Raw genomic sequence first — 25426 nt, 5'->3', positions numbered from 1 at the left:
ACTTTTCCTGAGCTTCATCAGTTCTGCTTTTCTTCCCTCCTGAGCAAGAATAAAGCTTTCACTGCTGCCTCTTATTACATAAGTCAAAAACCTGCAATGTATGAACAGGAAGAGACAAAATATGACAGAGAAATACCCCCAAGACAGCCTTCAGAACCAGATATGGGATGGAAAGCTCCCACCTACCTGGGACAAGAACTTCATGGGAGAACAGGATCCTCCACTCCATGAAACAGATACAAACTCCCTTACTCCCAGCTGCAATCAAGTTAGATCATAACCAGAAATTCTATTAATAACTATGACAAAGGGACCAGGATAAGTAGAAATGTCTGTATTGAAATTGAGTAAAGCCACAGCATTTGAGTGCCTTGACTTGAACATCACTAGAAAAAGCATTTTGCAGTAAGAATTATATCTATAAAGTCACTACATAAAGTGCTGACAAACCAGGCAAGTCTATTAGCAGCTACAAGTATTTAGGCTCTGTGTTCCCTCCATCCTTACCCCTTTAGTCAGTACAAATATTTGCCATCTTTCTATCAATCTAAAGCAGTTTTCAGAACACAAGTTTTGTCTATAATGAAGACATTTTTATCAACTGAGTAACATAAAAAGGAACAAATTACATCATTAATGGAAGAATCCAGGGCCCTACCAGAACACCCCAAATACTCCACAACACAAAAAAACAGGATTTGGGTGGGAGGTTTTTTGTTTGTTTGGGTTTGGGTTTTTAAGTATGAGAATTCTAAAAGACAAAAAGAAAATACAAAACAGTATTCTGTATTTCACATTTTTATTAGCTTCTTCTGGCAGGCATTACACTTGGGAATAATATTGCACCAGGCATTAAAAATATGAATTCTACCACAGGGACATTTTGCATTTAGAATCCAATATAAATATTTGTAATCATATTTCCATGGCTACAGATAATATTTGGTTGCTTGATTTATATGCATAGAAAGAAACAGTTGTCATAACTGTAAGAAACTGTACTTATCAAGTACTTTTAAAGGGTGGGATTTGTTTTCCTAGAATATTACAATACTGTTTATTGATTTAGAAACTAAATTAGTCTACACAATAGCAGCTTCTCCCCAACTGCATTTTAAAATCTTTTTTGTTTCTTGCTCCCAGTGTCATAGCATTAGATGGATTAGAAACCATTTAAACAAGAGGTAATTTTAGCACTTTGAGTCGAGTCAGAGAATTGTGTTAATGACACAAAATACCCTATTGTACTGATTCTTCGGACTCCCTCTTTCAAACAAAAAGGTGTCTTGACTGAACAGGCACATGCACGGTTTTTTTTTCTGAACTGGACAAAAGAACAGAGCTGCTAGAGAATGAAACTCCTCCAGTCCTCACTGATAAACAATAAATAGTCGTATAAAAAAAGCCCATATTGTTGCTTTAGTCAAAATCCAGACTCTCTTGGGTTCACTGTCCAATGAAGTTGCTAATCACTGAAGTGGCTCCTGTGGAGTCAGAATCAGTCATCTGTTTTCCGTGCCAGTCTGCAGAAAGTCCAGTTATGCTCCACTGTGTTTTCATTGGCACGCTCGCTCATGTGGTGGACCCTGGTGTTCCTGATGGTGAAGCCTTGCTTGGTGATGTACTCCATGAGATGCACTCGCAGCGACACTTCCTGGTGGTAATCACACGGCCCAAAGGTGAAGGACACCTGGCAGTCCCTGGTGTCCATCATGTGCTTGTTCCACTTGGTGAAGTGGTTTGAAATGCCCTCCAGCAGTGCATGGACCTTGGTGGTGATGGTGAGCTGCGTGATGATCACAGCCACCGGGTTGGAGTACTTGGAAAGCTTGCGGGTGCTGGACAGCTCCACCACCTCCTCAAAGGTATCCACAGGATACAGCGGCTTGGGGTCATTGAGACACTGAATCAAGGGTTCAATCTGATAGAAGTCTGCTTCCTTCCGGAGCAGGTCAAACTCCTTGAAGTCCAGTGGCAAAGTGAGCTCTGAGGTCCTTAAAAAGTTAAGAACATAACGGAAAAGTGGTCCATCTCTGTCAATAAAGTAATTGCCCTGAGAGTCCCTGGCAGTGGGGAAGTCTCCCCTGAACATGGCCCCGAGCATTGAGTCAGGATATCTCGTTAGAGTTGTGAGGGAGGTCGTATACATGTGTCCACCCACATTTAGCGTGACTGGATCAGTCATCTAGAAAGAGAGAAATTGCAGAGTTTATCAAGCCCCAACAAGAAGAGTCGATCACCTTGCTGATACACACGGCAAATACTGCTGGAAAACTGGGGGAATCACGCTTCTCCTGTTCAGTGCCTCTAAGGGCTGCTCAAACCTGAACAAATCCAAGCCACCTAGCAACAAGGCACAACTGGCAACTAGACAGGATGATACTTAGCATGCAGAATGGACATTTCCAGAATGCTTTAGAAATCTTAACAACTGAGCTACTGTCGCAGGATCAAGTTTAGCATTCGGGCAGCAAGTTTTTTCCTATTCTACAGATGGGGAAATGAGAACAGAGAAATTTCCTGAAGAACAAGTTAGTCAGAATGAGGCCCAACAATGTTCCTTACTTTCACAATCTGTCTCTCATTCTAGAACAAAACTAAAACAAAAAAAAAAAAAAAAAGGAAAGAAAAAAATCAGCCAAACAAACGTTAAGCCTCTTTTTATCCCTCAAAAGAGGAAGACAATGCAGGTTTAAACATAGGACCAAGAGCTCACAATCAAAATAATCCACGCTTTGGCTCAGATGCTTCATTAAAACAGGCAAGGAGAAAAAGAACTTTCAGCTTTTAACTCTAAAAAGAAATATTTATTAACAAATTAGCGTGCTGCATAGAAGTGGAGAGAAGAGCACAAACCAGTCTGCATCAGATTCCAGATAGCACACGAGGAAGCAAGAGAGAAAGGAACATAAATCCCATCTGGCCATCAACTCTAACAACCAGGACTGCAGCCAGCCAGAGAAAAGTGACATATGCATGGCAGCAGAATGAGAAGGGGAGGAAAATAAGATGTGCTTGTCTGGTTTGAGACAAGGTTTACAAGGAAAAATACTTTTCTTGATAAATAAAATGACAGAAGTCCTTAAAATAATAAGCAAAAGCATAAACTATTTTCAGCTTTTGTGTTAGGAAAATGGTAACAGTGAGCTCAAGGCATTAGTTCAGTCCTGGCTGATTGTCCCCTGCAAATGTGAACCTGGGCACTCCCCACAAAGTGCACAGGAGGTGCTCAGCACTCCAGGGAAGGTGTGTAAGCTGTTGTAAAGCTGTTTTAACAGGTATAGTTTCCCTTCTCTCATGACTGAAGCTCTGGATCTACAGAAGGCAGATCTGGAAGGATTCTTGCTGCAGGACCCTGGAAGCCCAGTTGTGGTGCACAGTGCACACTTGCACTCACCATATATCCCCAGTCTCCATTATCCATCTGTTCACGTGCTTGAGCTGTGGTATTCCAAGTTTAACAGAAGGCTGCTGAAAGGATACACAATTCCTCTCCTCTTATCTCCCTGCAGGAAAAAGCACACACAAACACAGAACAAAACACGGCAGACCATCAGTACCTACAAGAACACCAAGGGGAATGCTTTCCAATCAAAGGCAGGCTCTCTGCCAGGAAAGCATTCAGCTACAAAGTCACATTAGCAGGAGAATCTGCAAACCCTCCTTCTCCCATCACATTACCCACAGGACTGCCTCTGGAGCACACATAACCACTCCACCAGTTGCCTGAACATCCCAGTTTTCTTGAATAACAAGCAATGTGCCTCTGAGGGCAATACATGTTCACAAGCAACCTTTCACCTGGGAAACTGTGAGTACTTTGAAAGACAGATGCCATTTTCCCAATTAAAAAAGTTTATTTAGCCACCTCTGAGGTCACACACGTGATCTGTTAATATTAGTCAACATTCCCATGCTCCAGTTTCAAACTGCTCAGAAAAATAAATCAAGCATGAAAGTCAATGAACACTAAGAATAAAAAAAAACCCTCACTGCAGAATTAATAATTCAGTAGTGGAGAACTGCAACTGATAGCAAGAACATTAATCTACAGACAAAGAGTATGAATGGACTTCCCAGACACCTACTGTCAAAAGCAATCTCTGTAGGGACAAGCCAGAGGACATCTAACATGCTGTCAACACACTCCAACAAAAGCAATTTGAGAAGAGATTCATGCTGTGACTTCCCAGAAGATGCTGAGCTGTTGACTTGCATAACAAGGAGACTGTCCACAGGAGCACAAGGCAAATGCACAGCCAGGCTGTGCAGCTCAAGAAGGGGGAAGTGAATGACCTCAGAGTCCAGTGTTGATGTGCCAAAGGTGGCCTGTCAACCTTGTCAAGCCATGGAAGGACAGGGAAGCCAGTCATCAGTAAGCCTTTATCCCTGCCCAGAGCCTGCCTCTCTGCTAGAACTGCTGAAAATTTAGGTCAGCCCGTTTTAAGTAGGGTAAAGCTTCTCAGCTTTGTTTATTTTTACATCTTAAAAAGACCACACAGTTCCCAAGACTTCTGGTCCCATCCTCTTTACTAACAAACTTCAACATGCAGCCACCCAGCTAAAGGCAGCACAAAGATTTAGCCAAGCCAGAGCCCCATACTGCAAAACTACTCAATGTTCACACTTAATTCCCAGCCAAAAAGGATACCTTGCCCTTCTCATTCCTAGGAAATGAGGTGAGTTTCATTCACTACAGAACAAGGCAGCACATCCCACCTCTCTGTGCCCTGCTGCCCTGCCCAAATCCACAGCCTGGGCAAAACAGTGTCCAGCAGGTCAGGTCCTTGGGACCCAGCAGCACAAGCACAGCCCCAGCTGCCTCTCAGGTGGATTAAAGAGTAAAAAAAACAAAATCAGTATATGAAAATAGTGAGGTCAGACAACAGAAGACTAAGGAATACTAAGATACAGAACAAGTCATACCAGGATCCTATTTTTACAAATTAGAGACAGAGTATGCCTCAAGAGAGGACATTAAAGCACATCCCCCAACAGCAGATAAACCTGGAACACCAGCTCTTTTGCCAACCTCTGTAATTATTTTTGAAACTGCTCACAAATCAAGAAGTCAATTCTTTCAGAGTTTTGCTGTTTGGTTTTTTGTTTAATTTTGTTTTGGGTTTTTGGGGGTTTTTGTGAGGTTTTTTTTTTTGTTTGTTTGTTTGTTTGGGGGCGTTTTTTTGTTTGGTTTGGTTTTGGTTTTTGGGGGGCTCTTTTTTGAATTGTCACTCAAGTACAGTTTGTAAACTTTAAGCAAAAGACCAGACGTTTTAAATTCTAGCAATTGAAGGTATTATTCTGGTCAAGTACAAGATGAGGATAACATGCAGATGCATTAAAATCATACGAGACTGGTACAGGTTTCTGATACTCACTTGAAAGTGAAATGATGCAGCCAGCCAGAAACCTCACCAGTAATCATGACAGAAGAGATCTGCAGTCTTAATAAAATTAACTCAAATTACACATCCAGAATATTTCAAAGGTAGAGATGTCCATCAGTGTTATTTTAACTAGGGAATATGATGTTATTTTGGTCAGCATGTAAGTCCAGTACAGATGAATCAAGACTTCACCAGGGAAAGAAAGAGATGACACTGCAAGCTGGTGCAAAGGCATGATTTAATCTTTGATCACAGCACTGCTGTGTAACACCAGAGTGAAAAATTTACAAGAGCAATTATCTGGAACAAACCTAGCCTTCAACATAGAAGGGGCATGGAGAAATCTCTGTGACCCTTGTGTAGGGACCCAGAACCACAAGGCACACACAGACCTCCCTGGCAAACCAGTGCTGGAGCGAGATGTGCGACACAAAAGGAGATACCAGGAGCCCATCCTAAAAAGCCTGAGTGTGATCCCAGCTCTTCACTACTTCCCTCATCAGCCTGGGAGCTCTGAATTTCCAGACAACTTCACAGGTGAAAGTAGCTTAGTTTGGGTACAACCTGAGCTAAGGACTCACCAACCACACCACAGCAAGGCTAGGGATGGACACCCTCCATGACATGTGCCCTTTCAATGATGCTTTAAATCCTCCTGAATGGGACCCAGTGATCACCAGGGGGTGGGCAGACACTCCATCCATCCCCCAGCACAGGCAGCCTCAAGCCAGCTCTGTCCTTGTGTCACACACCAATGGACTGCACGCAGGGACAAGCTTGCCAACACAGCTACTCCTGTCCAGACAGCAAATTACAGATGACACACAGTCATATCCCAAGGCAGCCTACATTTGATAACCACAAAAGAATATTTAAAGTGAAATTCAGTCAGACAAATTGCTGACACAGTTCAGCCAAATGGGATGTCCCTCTCTGGTGGGAGCAGAAGTGCAGGGACAGTGTCAAACCACAGTCCTGTTGTGGTGACACTGCTCTGCCTGCAGGGAGGGGACACACAGCAGTGACACGGTCACTGGGGCTCCTGCCACAGCCCAGCACAGCCAGAACTGGAATGGCACAGTGAGAAGCAAGAAAAGCACTCAGGTCATCACTTTATACTCAACACACCAAACTGGATACCTGCATTTATAAAATGCTCGCTCTTATTTCATTTGTTATGACTCAGAGGATTACAGGATTGTTTATCAGCAACACTGCTGCAACAGGTAGTGCCACTAACTCCAGCAGGGCTTCTCCCAGAAAACAGCTGCAAACCAGTTTGCAAACTGAAATTCAAAGAAAGCATTTAAGAGTCAGATGAACGTCTGCACCTGTGAAAACACACACACACACACACAGACAGAGACACACTCAGGCCAGGCCAGGCATGCCAGCAGCCCTGCCAGGCATCCACACTGCTGGCACTACAGGCTACCACCACTCCTGGAGAGAGCCCTGCAATGGTGCAACACGCAGTTACTCCAAGGAGGAGCAGAAATACACCAAGCTGTTGTAAGTCAAGAGGCACAGACTACCTGATTTGCTCTGAATGTTTCTCACCTAGTTTTTCAAACAAAAGAATTAAGGGATTTACTTGTGGCAATAATCTTTCATGGGCAGTTTGGTATGAATATTACAGCACAGGCTGTTCAACCTCAAGAGCATCAAAAGTTACTTTTGATTCCTATGTCAATAGAGAGATTGAAGGAATTCTAAGCAATAGCAACTTAAAAAATGAAAAAGAGCAAGGTAAGACTCTGACATACACTTGGCATTTCAGCTACTCACCCCCTTTGTGAGCTCCCTACCTCTCACGCTTAGATCTCAAGATGAGAAGGAACTCCATCCACCAGCACAGTTATGCTGTACCGGGACAAACTCTCTCTTCCCCAGCCAGTCAGAAAATTTGAAAGGCAAGTTCTTCCTGTAAATTACTGGTGACTCACCTGAACTGACAAACACTGAGCAGCACCAGTGCTGACTGTTCTCCACCAAACTACAGTGAGCTGATGGTGTGCAGAGCACCCCGAGTTCCAGCTCTGTGCCACCCTAACCAGGGGAGTGAGGAGGAGGAGCGTTCTCAAAACAACCAGTTATCAAATCTTCTGGCAATTCAGCAGATCAGCTTCACCAAAGAAAGCACCTACTGCCTTCTACACATGTCAAGTCTATCATGACTAATGCAGTTTATTAGAAGTTAACTTAGCTTTTGCTTTCCTTGGGTTGTTTTATACTAATACTCAGTCTTTACCTCAGGCAGGATGGAAAAACGCTCACGCTAGCCACTCAACATTTTCACTCCTTTATGTTTAATTGCTTCACTATAAATTCCAAGCTCCTAAAGTTTCCATCCCTTCCCCAAGGAGCTCTATGACATCCTGTTTTAAGCCCTGATTCCAAACCTGTATTTCAATTGCTTCTTGTTGGAAGAGCCCACATCCCAGTACGACTTTGGTCCTCCTATAAGAGACTCAAAGGAGGACTCTAATACCCAGCCTGGTCCTGCTGAAGCAGCCCAGGGCACTCAGGCTTCCAGGATCTGTGATAATAATTGGGGTTTATCCATGTACTTTCCTAATGTGATATTAACCAGTGCTTTTCCATTGAGGAAACACATCTCTGAACAGTTTTGGCGGCGGGCAGGTGTCAGAAACACGGAGCATCCCTGCACACAGATGGGGTTTAGCACACATACAGACCAAGGAGTGACAGCAACAAGGGACAGAAATCCCCCCTGAAAGCGCAGAGTGGGGTCCAGGGATTCAGCAGGAGCCGGGAAGTGCCCGTTTCCATCCCAGAAGAGCCAACGAGACGGTGATAAAAGAACTCTCCCCCGGATCACCGTGATTCAGCAAAGATGCTGGGAATTAACCCCTTCTACCTCTCTCCCCGCAAGTGACCCGCGAGCCCACGGCCTGACCCCCACCCCACAACAGAGTCCCAGCTCTGCCTCCTCTCCCGCTGGGGAAGCAGGACCCGCTCCCCTCCCGGTCCAGAGCAAACGCCCGGGTCCCGCCGCCTCCCTGCCAGGGCTCACCGCCGGCACCGCCGCTCCCACCGGGCATCCCCCGCGCCCGACCGGGAACGGGACCCGTAACACCGCTCCCATCCCCACGCGAACGCGGGGCCTCCGCTCCCATTGCCCGGCCGGGCACGGCCCCGGGAGCCCGGCACCGGCACCTGCCCCGCTCCCCGCTCCCGCCGTGACGCGCTGCCCTCCGCGGCCGCGGCCCCCGCCCCGCACCGCCCCCCGAGCCAGGGCAGCCCCGGGCCCGGCCCCGCGCCCCCCGCCCGCCCTGGCACTCACGGGCGCAGCTCTCGGCGCTGAGGCGGAGCCCGGCGGCAGCAGCGGCGGGGACCGTGCCCGAGCCCGGAGCGGAGCCGCCGGCGCGGGCGGGGACGGCGCGGGGGAGTGTCCCGGCGGGCCCCGCCCCGGCGGTCGGTGACGGGGCGGGGCGGACGGGCGAGGCCGGGACGCGCGTTCCCGCCGCCCAGGGGCCGCCCGGCGGTTCCGGCCCGTCCCCGCGGGCGCGTCCCCGCGGGGCTGCGCGGGCCCGACCGGGGCCGTGGGCGGGGCGTTCGGGCGCGCGCCACGCGCGGCCCCGCGGGGGTCCCCGCACGGCCCCGGTGCCGGAAGTGGCGCAAGAAGGCCGCGCGCTCCTCGCCGCCGCCCGCGCGCCGCGGAACCTCTCGCGAGAGCCGCGGGGAGGCGGGGCCAGGCGGCCCAGGGCGAGAGGACATGGGCAAGATGGCGGCGGCTGCGGCGACCCTGCGGCACCTGGCGCTGGGTGCCCGCCTCGCCCCGCACGGCAGCGGCGCTCGGGCCCCGCTCCAGCGGCTCCAGCAGCGCAGGGGCCTCCGCCTGTCCGCGCCCGCCGCCATACAGGTAGCGGGGAGGGCTGCCCCCTCAGGGAAGGGTCCAGCCCCGGGGCGGGCGGGCGGTGAGGTGACTTGGCCGCTGGGCTGAGGTGACTCCGGCATGTGGGGAGCGGGTCCCCGCTCAGCCCGCCCGCCGCTGTCTCGCAGGTGACGGTGCGGGACGCGCTGAACCAGGCGCTGGATGAGGAGCTGGAGCGGGACGAGCGCGTCTTCCTGCTGGGCGAGGAGGTGGCACAGTACGATGGCGCCTACAAGGTATGTGGGAGACGCTGGCGGCCCGGGAAGGGGCTTCAGGCGGGCCCTGACTCCTTTCTCCTACCCTGCAGATCTCCAGGGGTCTCTGGAAGAAGTACGGGGACAAAAGGGTGATCGACACCCCGATATCCGAGGTGAGGCTGCCCTCTCTCCTACGCTGGTGATCCTTCCATCAGCTGCTCCCTGGTCCTTATCCCTTGGTTTCCCTCTTTTTCAGATGGGCTTTACAGGAATCGCTGTCGGTGCTGCTATGGTTTGTACATTTGCATTCCTCTACTTCTAGTATTTAAAATGAAACCGTTTGTATGTCAAAAAACATATTTCATGTTTTTATGTCAAAAACCCACATTTCAATACATTTAATAGGCAGGGTTGAGACCAGTGTGTGAATTCATGACATTCAACTTCTCGATGCAAGCGATCGATCAGGTGATCAACTCTGCTGCCAAGACCTGTTACATGTCTGCCGGCTCCATCCCCGTGCCCATCGTGTTCCGCGGCCCCAACGGCGCCTCGGCGGGCGTGGCCGCCCAGCACTCGCAGTGCTTCGCTGCCTGGTACGGCCACTGCCCCGGCCTCAAAGTCGTCAGCCCCTGGAGCTCCGAGGATGCCAAAGGGCTGCTGAAAGCATCCATCCGGGATGACAATCCAGGTGGGCACGAGCAGGTCCTAGCAATGCCTGGCAGTCGATCCTAAGGAATGTCTGGTTTTACCCACAAAACAAAGATTGGTTAAACCCTGAAGCACTCAAGGTTGGCTTACTGCAGTTTTAGGGTATGTGAAAAGACACAGATGGATTCGTGCTTTTCTCTTTCTTTCTGAGGAGAGGCTGTGACAGCCCAGGGCTGGGTTAAGAGATGTTGGCTGTGTCTGGTTTGGAGAGCACTCTGAGCATGCAGAAAGGCTTCTGTGCAAGAGCTGAAATAATCCTGAACCTTTTCACTATGTGATGGGAAACAATACCTGATTTTTCCTTACTAGCTGCCACATAACAGTCCCCTTCCATGCTGACAGTAGACTGATTTTATGCTGCTGCCAGGTGCACAGTTTTAGTTCTAGTTTGGTATCAACGAGGAAACCTGGGAGTATTTACAAATCTATTATAAAGGGGTTAAAAAGGGTAAAGATGAGTTAGGAGAATTATTATATTACATTACATTCCTACATTTATAGTGCCTATGTAACTCAATTTTACAGGTCATGAAATTCAAATTATAAATTCAGAATGTCTTTATTCAAGAGCAGGGCAACCTTTGACTTTATTTTTTCTCAAACAGTAATTAGAAATATGAGACCTTTCTAAAACTAGTGATTGTACTGTCATGTACCAAAAGTAAAATGACTCACCTCATTTCAGAGTCGTTGCAGAAGTTTTTTAAATAATTCATTATTGAAGTAAAAACTTAGATTTACTTCTTTTTTTTTTAATTCTTTCTGCAAACAGTCCTCACTCCCTTGTTGCCTGGGTGGGTTTGCTGTCTTGAGCTGCAGGACTGTTAATGGTCAGTGCAGGCCTGTGCGTGCAGCTGTACACACTAATCCAAGTATGTTTCCTTCTAGTTGTGGTGCTGGAAAGTGAATTACTCTATGGTGTTCCCTTTGAAATGTCTGAACAGGCACAGTCAAAGGAATTTGTTATTCCCATTGGGAAAGCTAAAATAGAAAAGCAAGGTAAGCTGAGAATGCATTTGTTTCCTTATTAATTGACATACTTGGAGTCTTTTCTTAACCTCTCGTCTATTCAGGGTACAGAGAAGTATTTCAAATGTTAAGTATTCAAATGTTCTTTTATCCAGTAGTGTGGTTTCATGTTCTGTTGCCCTTACAAGGAAATACTACCTGATTGTCCATATCTCAGCTTAACCTATACCCTTCCAAAGGATTCCATAAAGGATTTGTTCTGTAGTACAGATTGGGTAGGTGATGGCTGAAACAGTTTTTTCCTCACCTAAGTATGTGATTTTGGTGAAAAATGCAAAAAGAGATCATTGTAGTGTTTCTGCCCACTTTTTCATAATTTACCTCTGAATCATATGAATATTTGAATACGATAATCTGAAAACTCTATTAAATACCTCTTCAGTTCCCTGAATTCAAGGGCAAAATTTGTGTCTTAACATGATCCTTCATCTCTTCATACTGTGTCTGGGCTCAGTATTTCAAATAAATCTAAGAACCTAAAATTTGCAAGTGAATCCTAATGCTACCTTGAAAGGAACCTGAGGTCTAGAAAAGAGCTTGAAATCTCCAGAAGTTTTTTCTAACTCTTGTTTCTGTTGTAGGAACTCATGTTACATTAGTGGCACACTCAAGACCTGTTGGCCATTGTTTGGAAGCAGCTGCTGTACTTTCTAAAGAAGGTGTAGAGTGTGAGGTGAGCGAGGTTTGGGTTACTTTTCTCTTTCCCTGAAGTGGGGGTGGGGAAAAAGTAGCATCTACTTGTTCAAGTTCTGCAAAACTTCGTGTTATTAACTACAAGGGTCTTAATACTTGCAAGTGCCCTAACAGCATGTGCCTTTCATGTTTCTGAGTTAGAAATTATTTATTAAGTCTTGTTTTTGGAGTCAGAACAGCTGGAAGTGCTGAGGGGCCCTGTACCCAGACAGTGTTGGCTGACAGGCTCAGGGCACAGCTCACAGGCTCAGGGCACAGCTCACAGGCTCAGGGCACAGTTCACACGCTCAGGGCACAGGCTCAGCTCACAGCTCACAGGCTCAGGGCACAGCTCACAGGCTCTGGGCACAGGCTCAGGGCACAGCTCACAGGCTCAGGGCACAGGCTCAGCTCACAGGCTCAGGGCATAGCTCACAGGCTCAGGGCACAGTTCACACACTCAGGGCATAGCTCACAGGCTCAGGGCACAGTTCACACACTCAGGGCATAGCTCACAGGCTCAGGGCACAGGCTCAGCTCACAGGCTCTGGGCACAGGCTCAGGGCACAGCTCACAGGCTCAGGGCACAGCCAGGCTCACACTCTGCCTTTCCCCAGGTCATAAACCTGCGAACCATTCGACCGATGGACATAGAGACGGTGGAAGCCAGCGTGGCCAAGACAAACCATCTGGTCACTGTAGAAGGAGGTTGGCCCCAGTTTGGAGTAGGAGCTGAAATCTGTGCCAGGATCATGGAAGGTACTGAGTTTCACAACACACTGATCTCATTCCCTACTCTAAATCCTGATTATTCTTGATGAAGCCAGGCAAAAGCAGAGTTAGAGGTTACATCAGAGGAGTGGAGCTGTCTTACTCTGGAGATTTTCATGGGGTGGGTAACCAAACCCCAGAGTGCATGAACACAAACAAGCCAGAACACTTCATTTCTGGAATATTAGAGCTACAGGAACAAAATTGTTTCAATAGAGTAAGATTCAGAAATTAAATCAAGATAAAGCATAGTACTTGGCAACTTGACACTGTCTTCTGTTTCAGGGCCTGCCTTTAACTACCTGGATGCTCCAGCTGTGCGTGTCACCGGTGCTGATGTCCCCATGCCTTATGCAAAAATCTTAGAGGATAACAGCATACCTCAAGTGAAGGATATAGTATTTGCAGTGAAAAAAGCTTTGAATATATAAGTTGTAAATAGATGTTTTAAAATCCTGCTCTACAAGGCATTCTTGGTGTTGGGCATGTTGTATGCATAATTTCTGTTGTATAAGCTCCATGATCTTTTGTACAGTGGGGAAAGTATAGTGACCTCCCAAACTATTTATATGGGGTTACCCCCCAAGGCACACTTTCTGTCTGCAACCATGTGGTAATGCTTGTTTGTTCAACAGTACAGCTGGGTCAGTGCTGCTGTTTGTGGAGAAACCCTGTTGTAAACTCAGCATGAGGGAAAAATCCTCTGGTTTTGCTTGTCTTGTAAGTACCAGAGGAGCTGTGTTGAACCTGCTGCAGCAGTGATTGAGTGCAGAGCTGCAGAGAGCAGGAGCAGGCCTTGAATGCTGTACAGCTGCAGGAGCCTGTGGTTGCAAGGCTCATTAGAGAGCAATGATCAGGCTGATCACTGAAGCCCAGCCCCTCAGTGCAGCAGTTCACTGCAGCTCTGAGCAGAGGCTGTGGCAGCCCAGGGCTGGGTTAAGAGATGGTGGCTGTGTCTGCTTTGAAGAGCACTCTGCACATGCAGAAAGGCTTCTGTACAAGACCTAAAATAAAGATCCTGAACCTTTCCACTATGTGATGGGAAACAATACCTAATTTTTCCTTACTAGCTGCCACATGACAGTGATTAAAAAAAATGCCCAGATGCTTTGCTTTTACTATTCAAGTTTTTTGTGGTTTTTTGGTTTTTTTTTTTTTAACTTCTCACCTGGGCTGACAACAGCACACTCTTACTATAGCTCTTGCAGTGCAAAATGAGTTTATTCAGCTGCACTGAGCCTAAGCAGCAGGTGTGTGGAGTGTGTATGAAGAGCTGGGACACATTCAGAGCAGCCTGTTGGAGATCCCAGGGAGCTCTGCCAGGCTTCCCTCAGCAGCTTCTGGTACAGAGGGAAAGCTGCCTGGAGGAGCCTGTGCAGCAGGGGCTGCTCTGCCCCTCGGGTAAATGGGGGGAGAGGATCTTCTGTAAGCAGGCAGAAGAGCTTGGGTCCTGTTTCTGCAGAGCCAGGAATACTCCCCAGGGTATTTCCTTTAGCAGAGGTGCTGCTCAGTTCTTGGGAGGTCTGGCTTGGAGGTTGAATCCCACTGGACATACCCACCACATGCTGCTGAAGGAATTCCATTAACATTTTAATAAAAATGAATATCACAGGTTACATGAAACTTTGTACAGACATTCTCTGCATAGTAACAAACACTGATGTACTTGAATTTAAAAAAATGGATTATCTATAATCCTTTAAAGTGCAATTTGTTTAAGGTTTTAAATCAAAGGATCTTGCAATAAAGTTTAAATGATAGAATTAACTTGAAGTAACTTTTCATTTAATTAAATCAACAATAACATCCCAGTGGCCTATAACCTCCCACTTCAACTGCTTCCTCATTTAAAAACACTTTCCCCTAGAGTTGCAAGTAGGATGTCCATTTAAACAAGCTTCATGAGACAGCATTTTAACTCCACCAGCAAAACATGGTGGGAATAAGATTTAATTCTCCAGTTCCCTCACCTGTGCAGTATGTTTCAAGGATTGGATTATGTAAAACAAATTGTTGACTCCATGCAGCAAGAATTAAGATGAGTTACAAGTGCATGAAAAGAGTTGAAAAACTGAGCCAGACTAAAACTACATTCCTGTAATTTGAAAAATAGGGTGGAATGGAGCTAGGAAAAATGCAATGATTTACCATCATCGTGGTCATTCCTATTTCAGATTTTTTGTTCAGCTGTACAGGAGCTGGTGTACCCCTGGAGCTGTAGCTGGAGAACCCAGTTCCTGCAGCCAAGTGAAGACCCAGAGTACTCATCCCAGCAGGGCAGAGCAGCTCGGGCAGGGCAGTGCTGAAACCAGGGAGAGGGGAGCTGCAGCTGCCGTGTGCTGGTGGGTCAGCAGGGGCAGCACAGGAGGGGGAGAGGGAATTGAATCCTGGAGTGACCGGGGGCCTCAGCTGATCCTGGGAGCGCTGTAGTCGCACGTCTGCGTTTTCTTCAGAGTTCCTTTCTGGAAGTTCTGGATGGAGCTGAGCAGGGCTCCTCGGCTGGCGCTGACCTCGGGTCGTGCCGGGGGCACCTCCGCGCTCACCTCTGAGCCCGGGGGCGGAGCTGCTGGCGGCAGGGGCGGCAGGGGTGGGGCTGGGGGTATGGACGATGCTCCTGAGGAGTTGGGGAGAGAAGATGGAGTTTGGTTATGCCAGGCATGTCCTGCCCCAGAGGCCTGAGGCTGCTCGGCTGGACTTGGTCAGTCCTGCACTAGTCCCGTCATCCCTTGAATGCCAGTGGAGTGTGAAGAACAGAACAGATGGAAAATGCCAAAGTGATACAATCCCTCTATCTGCAGGTGAGATATCATGGCATCTGAGATACCTCTGAAATGAAGCCTGAAGGGCCTCAGGACTCAGATGTAAAACATGACTCATGTGTGATCTTGCACCAAGGAAAACGGAGATCACTGAACGGGACTTCCCAGGTTCAGCTTCTCCTGCTTGTCCCTAGTGAGGCAGTTTGTTCTTTGGGACATGAACAGTAACAAAGACTGGAAGCAAAATTTAATTCCTGTTCTTATATAACTCACTTACAATCCTGTGAATGAAGAACCACATCCCTGTAGTATCTGTGATGACCATTTCGCTTGGCCAGATTATACTTCATTTTTAGAGTACTAACTGCAGATAGAGTTTTCTGGAAGTGTTTTACACTTCCAAAGTTCTGTTTGACTTTCTCCAAATATGTTGTAACACATGGTTGTTTTGACAGACTGAATGAATCACAACACTTGTCACACACACCTCCAGCCTGCCTCTCCTGTTCCCACATTTGTACTCTGTCCCTTGCTCTCTCTGCCAGCCACATCCACTTTCTGCTTCTCATCCAAGCTCAGCCTGCACATCCTGACTCCCTGGGAAGCCAGAGCCCACAGTGGAATGTGCAGCAGTGAGGGCCTGCATGGAGCTGTTTCCTGGCAGTTCAGACCCAGGCAAGTGGCCTCCCTCACTCACCCCAGGCACTCTCCCAAGCACCCTGATCTTGTGCAGCCCTGCTGCTGCACACTGCTACACCAGTCAAATAACAATGGGCCATCTTGTCTCATGTTCTGGAACGAGTAGGGACATAAAGACTAATATCCTGGTACTGCTCAGCAGTGACTTTGAACTCCATCATCTAGATCATGAGTTATGCCATAGGAAGACTGAAGAGACAAATGGCACCTATTAACACTTGCTTCCAGTAGCTCTGACCTACAAAGAGGAATATACTGGTAAATGGCAAGAACTGTGATACGGGGCAAGGAAAACAACATGAAGGCAACCAAGAGACTGTTGTTCCTGACGTGAACAAATATCAAGTAGAGGTGAGCAAATATCAAGTAATTATGTAACATTATGCCACTCTGACTCAAAAGGGATTTGATGAAGGATAAAGCTCAACTACAGAAAAAAAGCAGACAAAAGTCCTCTGTGCTCCATTTGTCTGTCAATTCCTCATCAACAATTTGTTTTAGGCTAACAAGTAAAGTAAAAACAGAACTGCTGTTATTAAAACAAGCAGTTATACTAGATGAAAGACATAATTCAAAACTCCTTAATTTTCTATCTGTACCAGTCTTTGAAGAAAGACTTTTCCCATATGAGAGCAAGCTCAAGATGCAGAGTATTCACATAAAGCATCCAATTTTGGCAGTGTACATTAATATGTGCTGTGACTGTAGCACTTCCAGCTCTTCAGGAGAAATTCTCATTGGCACAAAAGCCTTCTGTGAAAACAAAGTGTTGAAGTACATTGAGCTCATCTTCACTCTCTTCCCTTCCAGAGGAAATACTCAAGTCCTAATAGAAACACCAGAGATCAACTGAAACAATTTAACCTGCCTGTTCTACGTGAATCAACTGCTTTCTGAGGTAACCAAAACTTCACACAGTGGCAGCACAAACTGAAACAAATTGCATACTAGGGCCTTCTAACTTATACAAATCTGCTTTTTACATTTGCTAAAGATGTACATCAATTTACTGTTAGAAATACTGACAAACGTTCCCAGCATTAGAGTCCTGTTTCTCTTGTAGATGGATGCCAGGAAAGAAAAACTTGGCACTTGTCCAAAGGAAGAACAAGACCAAGAGCAGTCCAAGTAGCCATTTAGTGGTTGGAGTGGTCAGAGCAGGACCCTGCAGGACTGGTGCACCAACCTAACTCCAAACAGATCATGCAAACTGCTGTGAAAGCACCAAGAGCATCACAAAAGAAATGGCATCAAAGAGATGCAAGAACTGCAGAGAACAAAGACAAGATTTTTGTCTGGAATTGTAAGGTGAGGCTGAAAGAGACCATGCAAGCAGTTGTACAAGATGCAATAGGGAATGACCACGAAAGCAGTGGCCAGGGAATACAAATACAGTGGTAACATGTGTGAAAGAAGGCACATTTGACACACAGAGGGCAAAAAAGACACAAAATGCTTGGATCACTAAGTATTAGTAGGCCAAGATTCCAGGTGTTATCTTCAAATTTTGGTCTGGTTATTTTACAAGAATAGAAAAGACAGGGAAGTAGGGGTAGAGATCACCTTTCTTCCTGGAAAATTGTTAAATTCCTCAGGACTCACTATTATTGAAATTGAGCTGCTGACAACATCACATAGTTGAACTCTTGGGAAACTGCTAACAGAGAATTACAGCTTACACTTGAGCTCTGCTGTGAGACATAAATACACTCAGGGTTCAGAATGGCATCTGACTAGCTATAAGCATTATATATTGAACCTGTTAATTAAGAGCATGATTCAAAAATCTTCAAATCCACTCACTTCAGTTCGGTAATCAACACCAAGCTGTCCTTCCCTTCTTGACACGAGTGGTGCAAAAGAAATCTGAGTTCACACACATGCATTCATACACATTTACATCTACAGGTGAAATTGTTCTGCCCTACAGTGAAATCTTTTCCTGTATTTACTAGAAAAAACATTTGAAACGTGCTTAGCTATCACTAGGCCCTTCCTATACCAATGCTGAAGAACGTTGCCTGCAAACACACATTTTATTCATTCATGCAGTTGTAAGAATAAAACACTCAAACAAGAACTTACCAAGGGTTTTTACAGGGACATTTTTGTTAAAAGAGTGTGTTAAAAGGAATAGGAAGTAAATCAGATGCTGTAAACTTGATGCCTGAATTGAAACAAAAACTTAATTATGAATTTAAAGTGACAGCAATTGTGTAAACAGCATTAAAAACTTGGCTGAGAATGGGATGTGAACAAAGGAAATAATTTTAGTGATAGTTTTTAAAGATGCTGTATTTCATTAAAATATCTGTAAGAACACTCAGATTTTTTTCTTCTATTCCCTCCCAATACTAAGCAACTTCAAGATTTGCATCCAACTTTCCCATTCAGAAACAGAGCATCTTTAAAGAGATAAATCAGCATTAGCTTACTTTTCCGAAAATTCACGTTCAAAATGATGCATGCTCTATTGAAGACAGCAGAGAAAGAGAGAGGACACAAGTTAATCATCCAGTTCTCGTGTCAAAGTAAGAAAAACAGACACTGTTAGCTGAAAGGTTAGTACAGAAGTCAATACATTCTTACTCACTGACAAATATGAGGACAGCAGATTGACTATTTCATATTACATTTACAATACTTCACTCAATTCTGAAAAATGAACCACAATTTTCCATGCTCTAAGCATTATTATACTTGATCAACAAATACAACATCCATGCTTTCAGTTGCACATGCCATAATTCAAGCTCTACAGGATTAAAGTGCATTTAGAGAGATTTAGAAAGAAATCTGCAGGAAGATTAGCCACAGAAGACAAAATCCATTCAGTTCAAGAAACACTTCCTGCTGTATTAACACCTGTATTCACACTTATGGTCAGAGACACTCAGGAAAAGCACTTCCTAAAGCATTCCACCTGTTTTACAGGAAAGTGGGGGGCAGGAAAGATGCACCATAAGGGTGCCAATGAAACACATGTCATACTGAAGGATTCAGAACAACTGGCACAGAAAAAGATTGCTAAGTACAATTCTTTCACTATTCCTGCAGGGAAGTCCAGAGAAGCAAAAGTGACACCCTCCAAATTTGTCTCTATTGAAAGAGATCTTGCTTATCTTATGGGCTTATTTGATTTAGAAAATACTCAGTGAAATTTTAAATAACCCACACCACACTGTTCTGCAGCCCTTCTCATCCTAGCCACTGCTCACAGCCACAAAGAAAATGAACAGATTTTCACAGCAGGAGCAAAGAATTGTGGGGGTAAAAAAAGAACCACACCAGGAGAATGTCAGAAACACAGGATGTTACATTAGAGTCACTTGCATGATCTAACAATGCATTTCTAATGTTCTTTAGCCAAGAAGCTGCAACACCACCAGCCCAAAACATTCACCAGCCCAGCCCAGTGAGAACAGCCCATGAGAGCCAACATCTCCAGAGGCACCTTTCCCCTCATGCTCTCAGTCCTGCAGCTGCAGCTGCCATTACACAGCAGAAGCCAACCATGGTTCTATTCCTCACTCTGGTTTCCATCCACTCTCCCAAGCACTTTGCTGCAAGCCAAGCCTCTCAAGGCCTTTGTTCAGAGACAAAGAACCTCTCAACATGTGAGAACCGCCCTGCAGGAGGTTCCTTCCCCAGGGGCTCCTTCTCCAGGGCGTGCCAGCCTGGAGCCCTTCCCCTTTGCTCAGTGTCTCTCTCTTCACACACCACACTATGCATGACTGCTTGCAGGCCAGCATGAGAGCAAAGATTCTCTTGAGGGCACTTTTCCTCATCAGCCTTAGTTTTGCCATGGTATTGTATCAGCAGGATGCTTTGAGAGGCCCTGGTTCCAACACAGCCATACCAAACCAGACAGACAAACAGACTGAAAGCCTCAATGCCTTTTTGAGAATCATCTCAGCACACTGACACCCACAAGCAGTTTTGGTACAGAGATAAATATCCTTAGTAAGTACAAGGAAATCAGAAGAGAGAAATGCAAGCTACAGATGCATCACTTGTCACAAACAGAGTCCTACCATGGGACCAGTGTGTCTTTCCTCAAGGCAGTAAAAGCAGACTTAGAACAGCTAAAACCACAACACTGCTGGTAAAAAAAAAATCTAGTGTCCTCTCAGAATTAATATCTGAAACTTCTTCTACGAATTCTACTCACAAAAGCATTCCTGAAAATGTGACACTTGGCTTTACACCTCATAAACAGCACCCAGCCATCAGCTCACTAAAGCACGTCCCAGTGTGAGGACAGGCAGGGCCACCAGCACCTTGTGACACAGGGCTGATCCCCACAAGTCACCAGGAGCACACTGGCACAAGATGACCAACAAACGCACTGTGACAATATCCTTTGAGCTGAGACAAGTTTTGAGCACAAACCTGAGCTATTTTGATCCACATCTGCACATAAACCCGGATCCCATGCTTAAAACTTGAGAAAGTTTTCAAGCAAGTTCCTAGAAGTCAGAACATAACTAAACAGTAGTTTTATAGGAGAAAAAATGCTTTCTAAACATCTGTCCATTTTGGAGCCAAGTTTCAGCTACTTCCTTATGGAAGCCCTTACAGAACTGGCAACAAATTCTCCAGATCACAGTCAGTGCGCCCAGAGAAGAGCAGTGTTACTGTGCAACACAGTAACAGTCATTATCTTGCTTAGGGTAACTGGGAGAAGTTAGTTCCTACAATACACACTTCCCATGCCCTCAACTTGAAGGAGAAATTACTAATTTGAATTTCAGCATGACTGATTTGAATTACATCACACAGACTGCAGTGTCCTTTGAAAGACTATCCACAGCAAAGACAAATTTGATTGCATTGCTTTGGTTAATGAGTTGTGCTGTGGAGAAAGTTCCTGGGACTAGAAATCCTGTGGCAGGAGGATATAAAACCTCACCATAAAAAATGGCAATGCCATGGGCTGCTTCCCCTCTGGAAATGTACTCTGTTATTAATATTGGCCAGTGCTCCTCTTCCAGTCATTCAGACTGAAGAATATGCACTACTGCTCAATATTCAGATTCGTAATTAAACTTTCAGAGCATTTCTATTGCCCACTCAAGCAGATTCTTCACCACTTCCCACCCCTGTCTTAAACATTAGCAAAACTCTCTGCACAGCCACCCAGCAAACTGAAAAACAAAACAGGTCAAAAATAATGAAGATACTATTTTTAACCCAAATCATTCTTGTTTCTAGATTTGTTTCTACAAACTCTACTGGGTTATCAATGGAGTGTAGCAGAACTGGGGAGATTTATGAAGCTTAAGCCACCGAATTTGTCACACCTAAAATTCCTGAAAATAAATCACAGCAGTACAGGAATAAAAAGAACAAAGAAACAAGCAGTATTTCAGAGTCAGCAGACCATTAACACCAGAACAAATGCATACTGCACCATGAGGCCCAGAAAATGCCTGGAAATTTGCAATGTGGGTAGGCCTGGAGTAACACAGACTTCAAAGCAAGCAGGTCCACCCTGGGTAAATCATATCATGTGTATCTCAGAAAGGTTATAGTTACAAAAAAAGGTTCTCTGTGACCCTCAAAAGAAAGCATAAGCCCACACTCAGGCTGCCACAAGGTAACTGACATCTCAGTGTTCCATCCTTGAAAACCATCATCTCCTGATCGTCCTTGGGAATAACACCACCACTGAGGGGCAGAGGGGAGTAAAAAACAACATAAAAAAGATAAAAACTGTAATGATTCTTGAACATACCTGCTGTGGAGGGTGGAGTGGGGGATGATGGAGATGTTAAAGGGGAACTGGCCCCAGAGCCTGCTGAATAAAACAACAGTCAAGTAACTACAGCTGTGGCATGGCAGTTCAACACAGACAAGACAGATTGCTGGAGCAGGCCAACTTTATGGACTGAAAATCCAATCCTGCTTCCACATCTTGGGAAATGTACCCACTCATAGCAACAGTGGCTTTACAGTACAGAGTATGAGAGAAGCCCCAAAGGCATAGGAAATGCACTCAATATTTCTCAGTGGGAAACATTTCTGCTGCTTAGGCTGTTGGATAGAGCATACAAATTCTGTTCACCTTAAGAGCTGTGCCAATGCATGGGTGGCACCCCATCTCTCCTAAGAGAGGATTTTCAGTCAGTGCTGTACTCCACAACAAGCTGCTTTTGGACACATTTTAGCCAAGCAAATCAACTCTGGTAATCTGTTTGTTCCATAGTACCAACCACACCTTTTAACTAAATGAAAATTTATCAAAAGCTTTGTTGTTTTAAAATTTGGCACTGAAGCAGCAATTTAGCACATAATTTTCTCATTCATCTTAACACCTTACTATGTAACACAGATCACCAGAGAGTCTCCGTGAAGACTGCATTATTTAATGGCCCAAGTAATGGATGTTGTTGTTATTCAACTCAAATATCAAACAGAATGAAGAGACTGATCATTTTTTTGAGGAATGGGGCACAGAAGAGAGGAGACATTACTTTAAATTTGGCAACTGAAAATATAACATCAACCATATTTTTAAGACCTCCATTTACTTTTTATTAAATACCCAAAACAGTGGTACCAGACTTTGTAAAGTGTTGGTAATCCCAAATCTTTCAGACAGAAGATGACAGGAATAACAGAAAAACTGACACAGCTGTGTAGAAGCAAATTCCCCTCTCTGTAGTTACCTGAGTTATTTGAGTTGCTGTATTTGGCTGAGTGCTCTTCCCCACTTTCATTGGCAGAACGTTTTGACTTCTGTAAAAGGGAGCAGAGGAAATGGAAGATAGGAATGAATAATCACTTTCTATGAAAGGTAAGGATTGAACTGACACACAGATTTGCAACAGCACCCACTGTATCACACAATGCTTTTCAATGCTCAGCATCCCCCTCCCCATACCCAGCACACACTGATGTGGTTACAAGAGCAGCAAGGCTGTTCTGTGCTCAAATATCTCTAGCCAGGCCCCAGGGAACTCCAGTACCCTCTGACCACAAGGGAAAGGAAGGAACTGACACACACACGCCCTCCCAGGAAAGAAGAGGAACACAGACAGTGCTGCAGGCTCCAACACCTCCCCAGGAGTGGGACAGAGCAGAGCAGCTCCTCTGGGTCTGAGCTGCTAACCAAGACTGGTTTGTTCAGCAACCTCAAACAGGCTGCACCAATAAGCAAGTCAGCTACCACTGTAATTTAAACTTTTTAGTAAATCTATTCCTTAGTTAAAGAAGTGAAAACAACCAGGAAGTAGAGCAGAAAAACACAGGAAGGAGTAGAGTCATGTACATATGGCTAAACCTGGGCATAATAAACATTACAAAAAGAAACACATCGTTTTCTGTGGGAGAAACCTATTTAAAGATTGCTTACTTTTCGTGCCAAGATCTTCCTTTTCTTTTTTTCTTCTTCAGAGCCATGATGAGATTGAGCTCTTGTCAGCCTTCTGTGCTGGTGAATCTGCAAAATCAAAGAAAAAACAGAAAAAGACTATAGTAAGATCTCAAATGTTTGAAAACAATGTTTGAGGTACAAGAAAACACATTGTAGTCACTTTGTATGTTTGGATTCCCTTTTTCATTTCTAGTTTTTCCTTTACTGTTTCTGGTAGAGGATGGAGACTTGTACTGAAGTTAAAATGATCCTCTAACTTGGGAGCCACTACCTGGGAAACTGCAACTCTTAAAATAATGAAATGCCATACAGTCAACAGCTGTTATACAACTCCTCATACTGCATTTTTGGGAAAGCAAATCTGCTGGTGAAAACCTTTATTATTCAAAATCACTTTTGAGTAAAAACTCACTTTCTGCATGTAAAAGTGATAAGGGGAAATTCAATGTCTGCAGGAAATAAAGAAATGTAGACATTACCAATTTCTGTTCCTCTGTTAATCGCTTTTCTATGCATTCCTTGGAGATTTTCAATGCCTCTTTTAGCTTAGTGGGAATCTAGTACAGAATGGGGAACAAAATCATAGCACAAAATGTGATAAAGGAAAGCACAACTTCACTGATCAAAATTCACCATTCATCTGATGACATTTCTCATCTAAAGCCCCAAGATGTGACACTACTCCTTTAGTGAAGCAGAAAAGAAGACTCTAGATGAATGTTTTTCTTCTCCAAATCTACCGACAGATCAGCAGGGACAAAGAAAACACCAAACCCTGGCAGTGATACTCTAAAAGCAAGGACAGGATAACTACTTTGAGACTCCAGTCACATCCCCAAATTTCTCTGAGGCTGACAACACAAGACACAGGGCACAAATCCTCCAGGAGAAGCCCCGGGGCAGCTCCCCAGTGGGACCAGATGTGGCCCCTGAAATGCCCCAGTGCTGGAGCTGGCAGCAAGGTGCTGATGGTCTCAGGTAGCAGAACTGGCTCCCAGAGGTGCTGGCAATGGCTGTCCCATGGCATTTCCTCTCACTGCAAGGGACCTGCAGGGCCCAGAGCCTCTGCTCAGACAGAGCATCACCATCAGCCCCACAAATGGGCTCCAGCTCAGCAGCTGCCCCTGAACACCCCTGGGTCACATCGTGCTCCCCTCCAAGGGGTGGCACAACATTCCCAGGGACAGGGTGGCAAAGGAATCCAAACACTGGTGGCAACAGCCACAGAGGAAAATCAAGCCAGATCTCCTCAAGCCCCTCTGTCAATTAATATGTAGCTACCCACATCCTGGCACTTCCACAAATATCAGCAAATCAGTGTTGACTCTACCTTGAACTGTGGTTTCTCAGAGTTTGTTAGCAGGACATCACTGAATAATCTGTGAGTTGATAAAAAAAATTAAAAAGAGGAATATTATTGCCAAGAGACAGGCAAAATCAGAACAAGAATTCTATTAGTACTGTTCACTTAAACCCCTCTTTCTCCTTTTGCTTCTCTGTCCTCAACCCTTGGCCACAGATTTCTAGGTACTGCTTCTTATTTTCTAAGCACTGCTGTAGGATTAGCAGCACCCAACCCTCAGAATGTAGCCACTACTTATGGCTGAGAAAACTGGTTTGTGTGAGCTATTTTGAAAGTGGATAGAACAGGTACAGTTATCAAAGGCAGAGAAAGGTTTCCCCCAAAAGAGAATACCTTTTCCTTAAAAGAATATGGATTTTTTATTAAAAAAACCAAAAACTTCCATGGACCTTATTTTAAATTTCACCAAAACAAAATCATAGCTCTTGTTAAAAAAAAACTTCTCTTAGCAAAACCTTTGTCTTAGAATTAACAAGGAACATGTGAAAGATCAAGTGAACTTAACATTTGAAAATATCTGCATTCTTGCCTGTCCTCTACAAAAGGTAATTAAAGCAAATAC

General features: G+C 45.2%; 3 protein-coding genes across 19 annotated transcripts in view; 1 reads left to right on the top strand and 2 right to left on the bottom strand.

Annotated features, from left to right (window-relative positions):
* Positions 1–782: 782 nt before the first annotated feature.
* KCTD6 (potassium channel tetramerization domain containing 6) lies at positions 783–8808 on the bottom strand. Of its 5 annotated transcripts, none has more exons than XM_036390858.2 (3): positions 8695–8808; positions 3398–3506; positions 783–2185 (listed from the first exon to the last, which is right to left on the bottom strand). In XM_036390858.2, exons 2-3 carry the CDS (start codon positions 3422–3424, stop codon positions 1499–1501), a joined length of 714 nt encoding a protein of 237 aa, XP_036246751.1. In that variant the 5' UTR covers positions 3425–3506; positions 8695–8808; the 3' UTR covers positions 783–1498. The 5 variants fall into 5 exon arrangements, with proteins under 5 accessions (XP_036246751.1, XP_036246755.1, XP_036246753.1 ...); XM_036390862.2 differs by lacking the exon at positions 8695–8808 and adding an exon at positions 8425–8570 and having other exon boundaries at positions 783–1994; XM_036390860.1 differs by lacking the exon at positions 8695–8808 and adding an exon at positions 8425–8569.
* Positions 8809–9111: 303 nt separating this feature from the next.
* PDHB (pyruvate dehydrogenase E1 subunit beta) lies at positions 9112–14432 on the top strand. The gene is made up of 9 exons (XM_036391330.1): positions 9112–9273; positions 9414–9521; positions 9593–9655; positions 9739–9774; positions 9888–10173; positions 11082–11192; positions 11804–11895; positions 12512–12653; positions 12951–14432. The coding sequence occupies exons 1-9, from the start codon at positions 9127–9129 to the stop codon at positions 13094–13096; spliced, it is 1131 nt and encodes a 376-aa protein (XP_036247223.1). The 5' UTR covers positions 9112–9126; the 3' UTR covers positions 13097–14432.
* PXK (PX domain containing serine/threonine kinase like) overlaps positions 14243–25426 on the bottom strand; it is a 33172-nt gene continuing 21988 nt past the window's right edge. Inside the window, exons 13-20 of one of the 13 annotated variants that reach the window (XR_004981087.2) lie at positions 24832–24880; positions 23981–24058; positions 23481–23567; positions 22795–22864; positions 21861–21923; positions 18559–18593; positions 18209–18290; positions 15253–15279 (exon numbers count right to left, since the gene is read on the bottom strand). Coding sequence is in view for 8 of the 13 variants with exons in the window: in XM_036391323.2 (XP_036247216.1) it covers positions 15071–15279; positions 21861–21923; positions 22795–22864; positions 23481–23567; positions 23981–24058; positions 24832–24880 (556 nt within the window). In the remaining 5 variants the exon portion in view is untranslated. Of the gene's footprint in view, positions 15280–18208; positions 18291–18558; positions 20226–21860; positions 21924–22794; positions 22865–23480; positions 23568–23980; positions 24059–24831; positions 24881–25426 lie in introns of those variants that run through there. The other 12 variants (XR_004981091.2, XR_004981088.2, XR_004981090.2 and 9 more) reach the window with 12 other exon arrangements.

Source organism: Molothrus ater, chromosome 11, assembly GCF_012460135.2.
Source record: "Molothrus ater isolate BHLD 08-10-18 breed brown headed cowbird chromosome 11, BPBGC_Mater_1.1, whole genome shotgun sequence".
NCBI classification, from domain to species: Eukaryota; Metazoa; Chordata; class Aves; order Passeriformes; family Icteridae; genus Molothrus; species Molothrus ater.
Note: the sequence above shows the minus strand (reverse complement) of the source record. Positions and strands in the feature narration are given on the sequence as shown.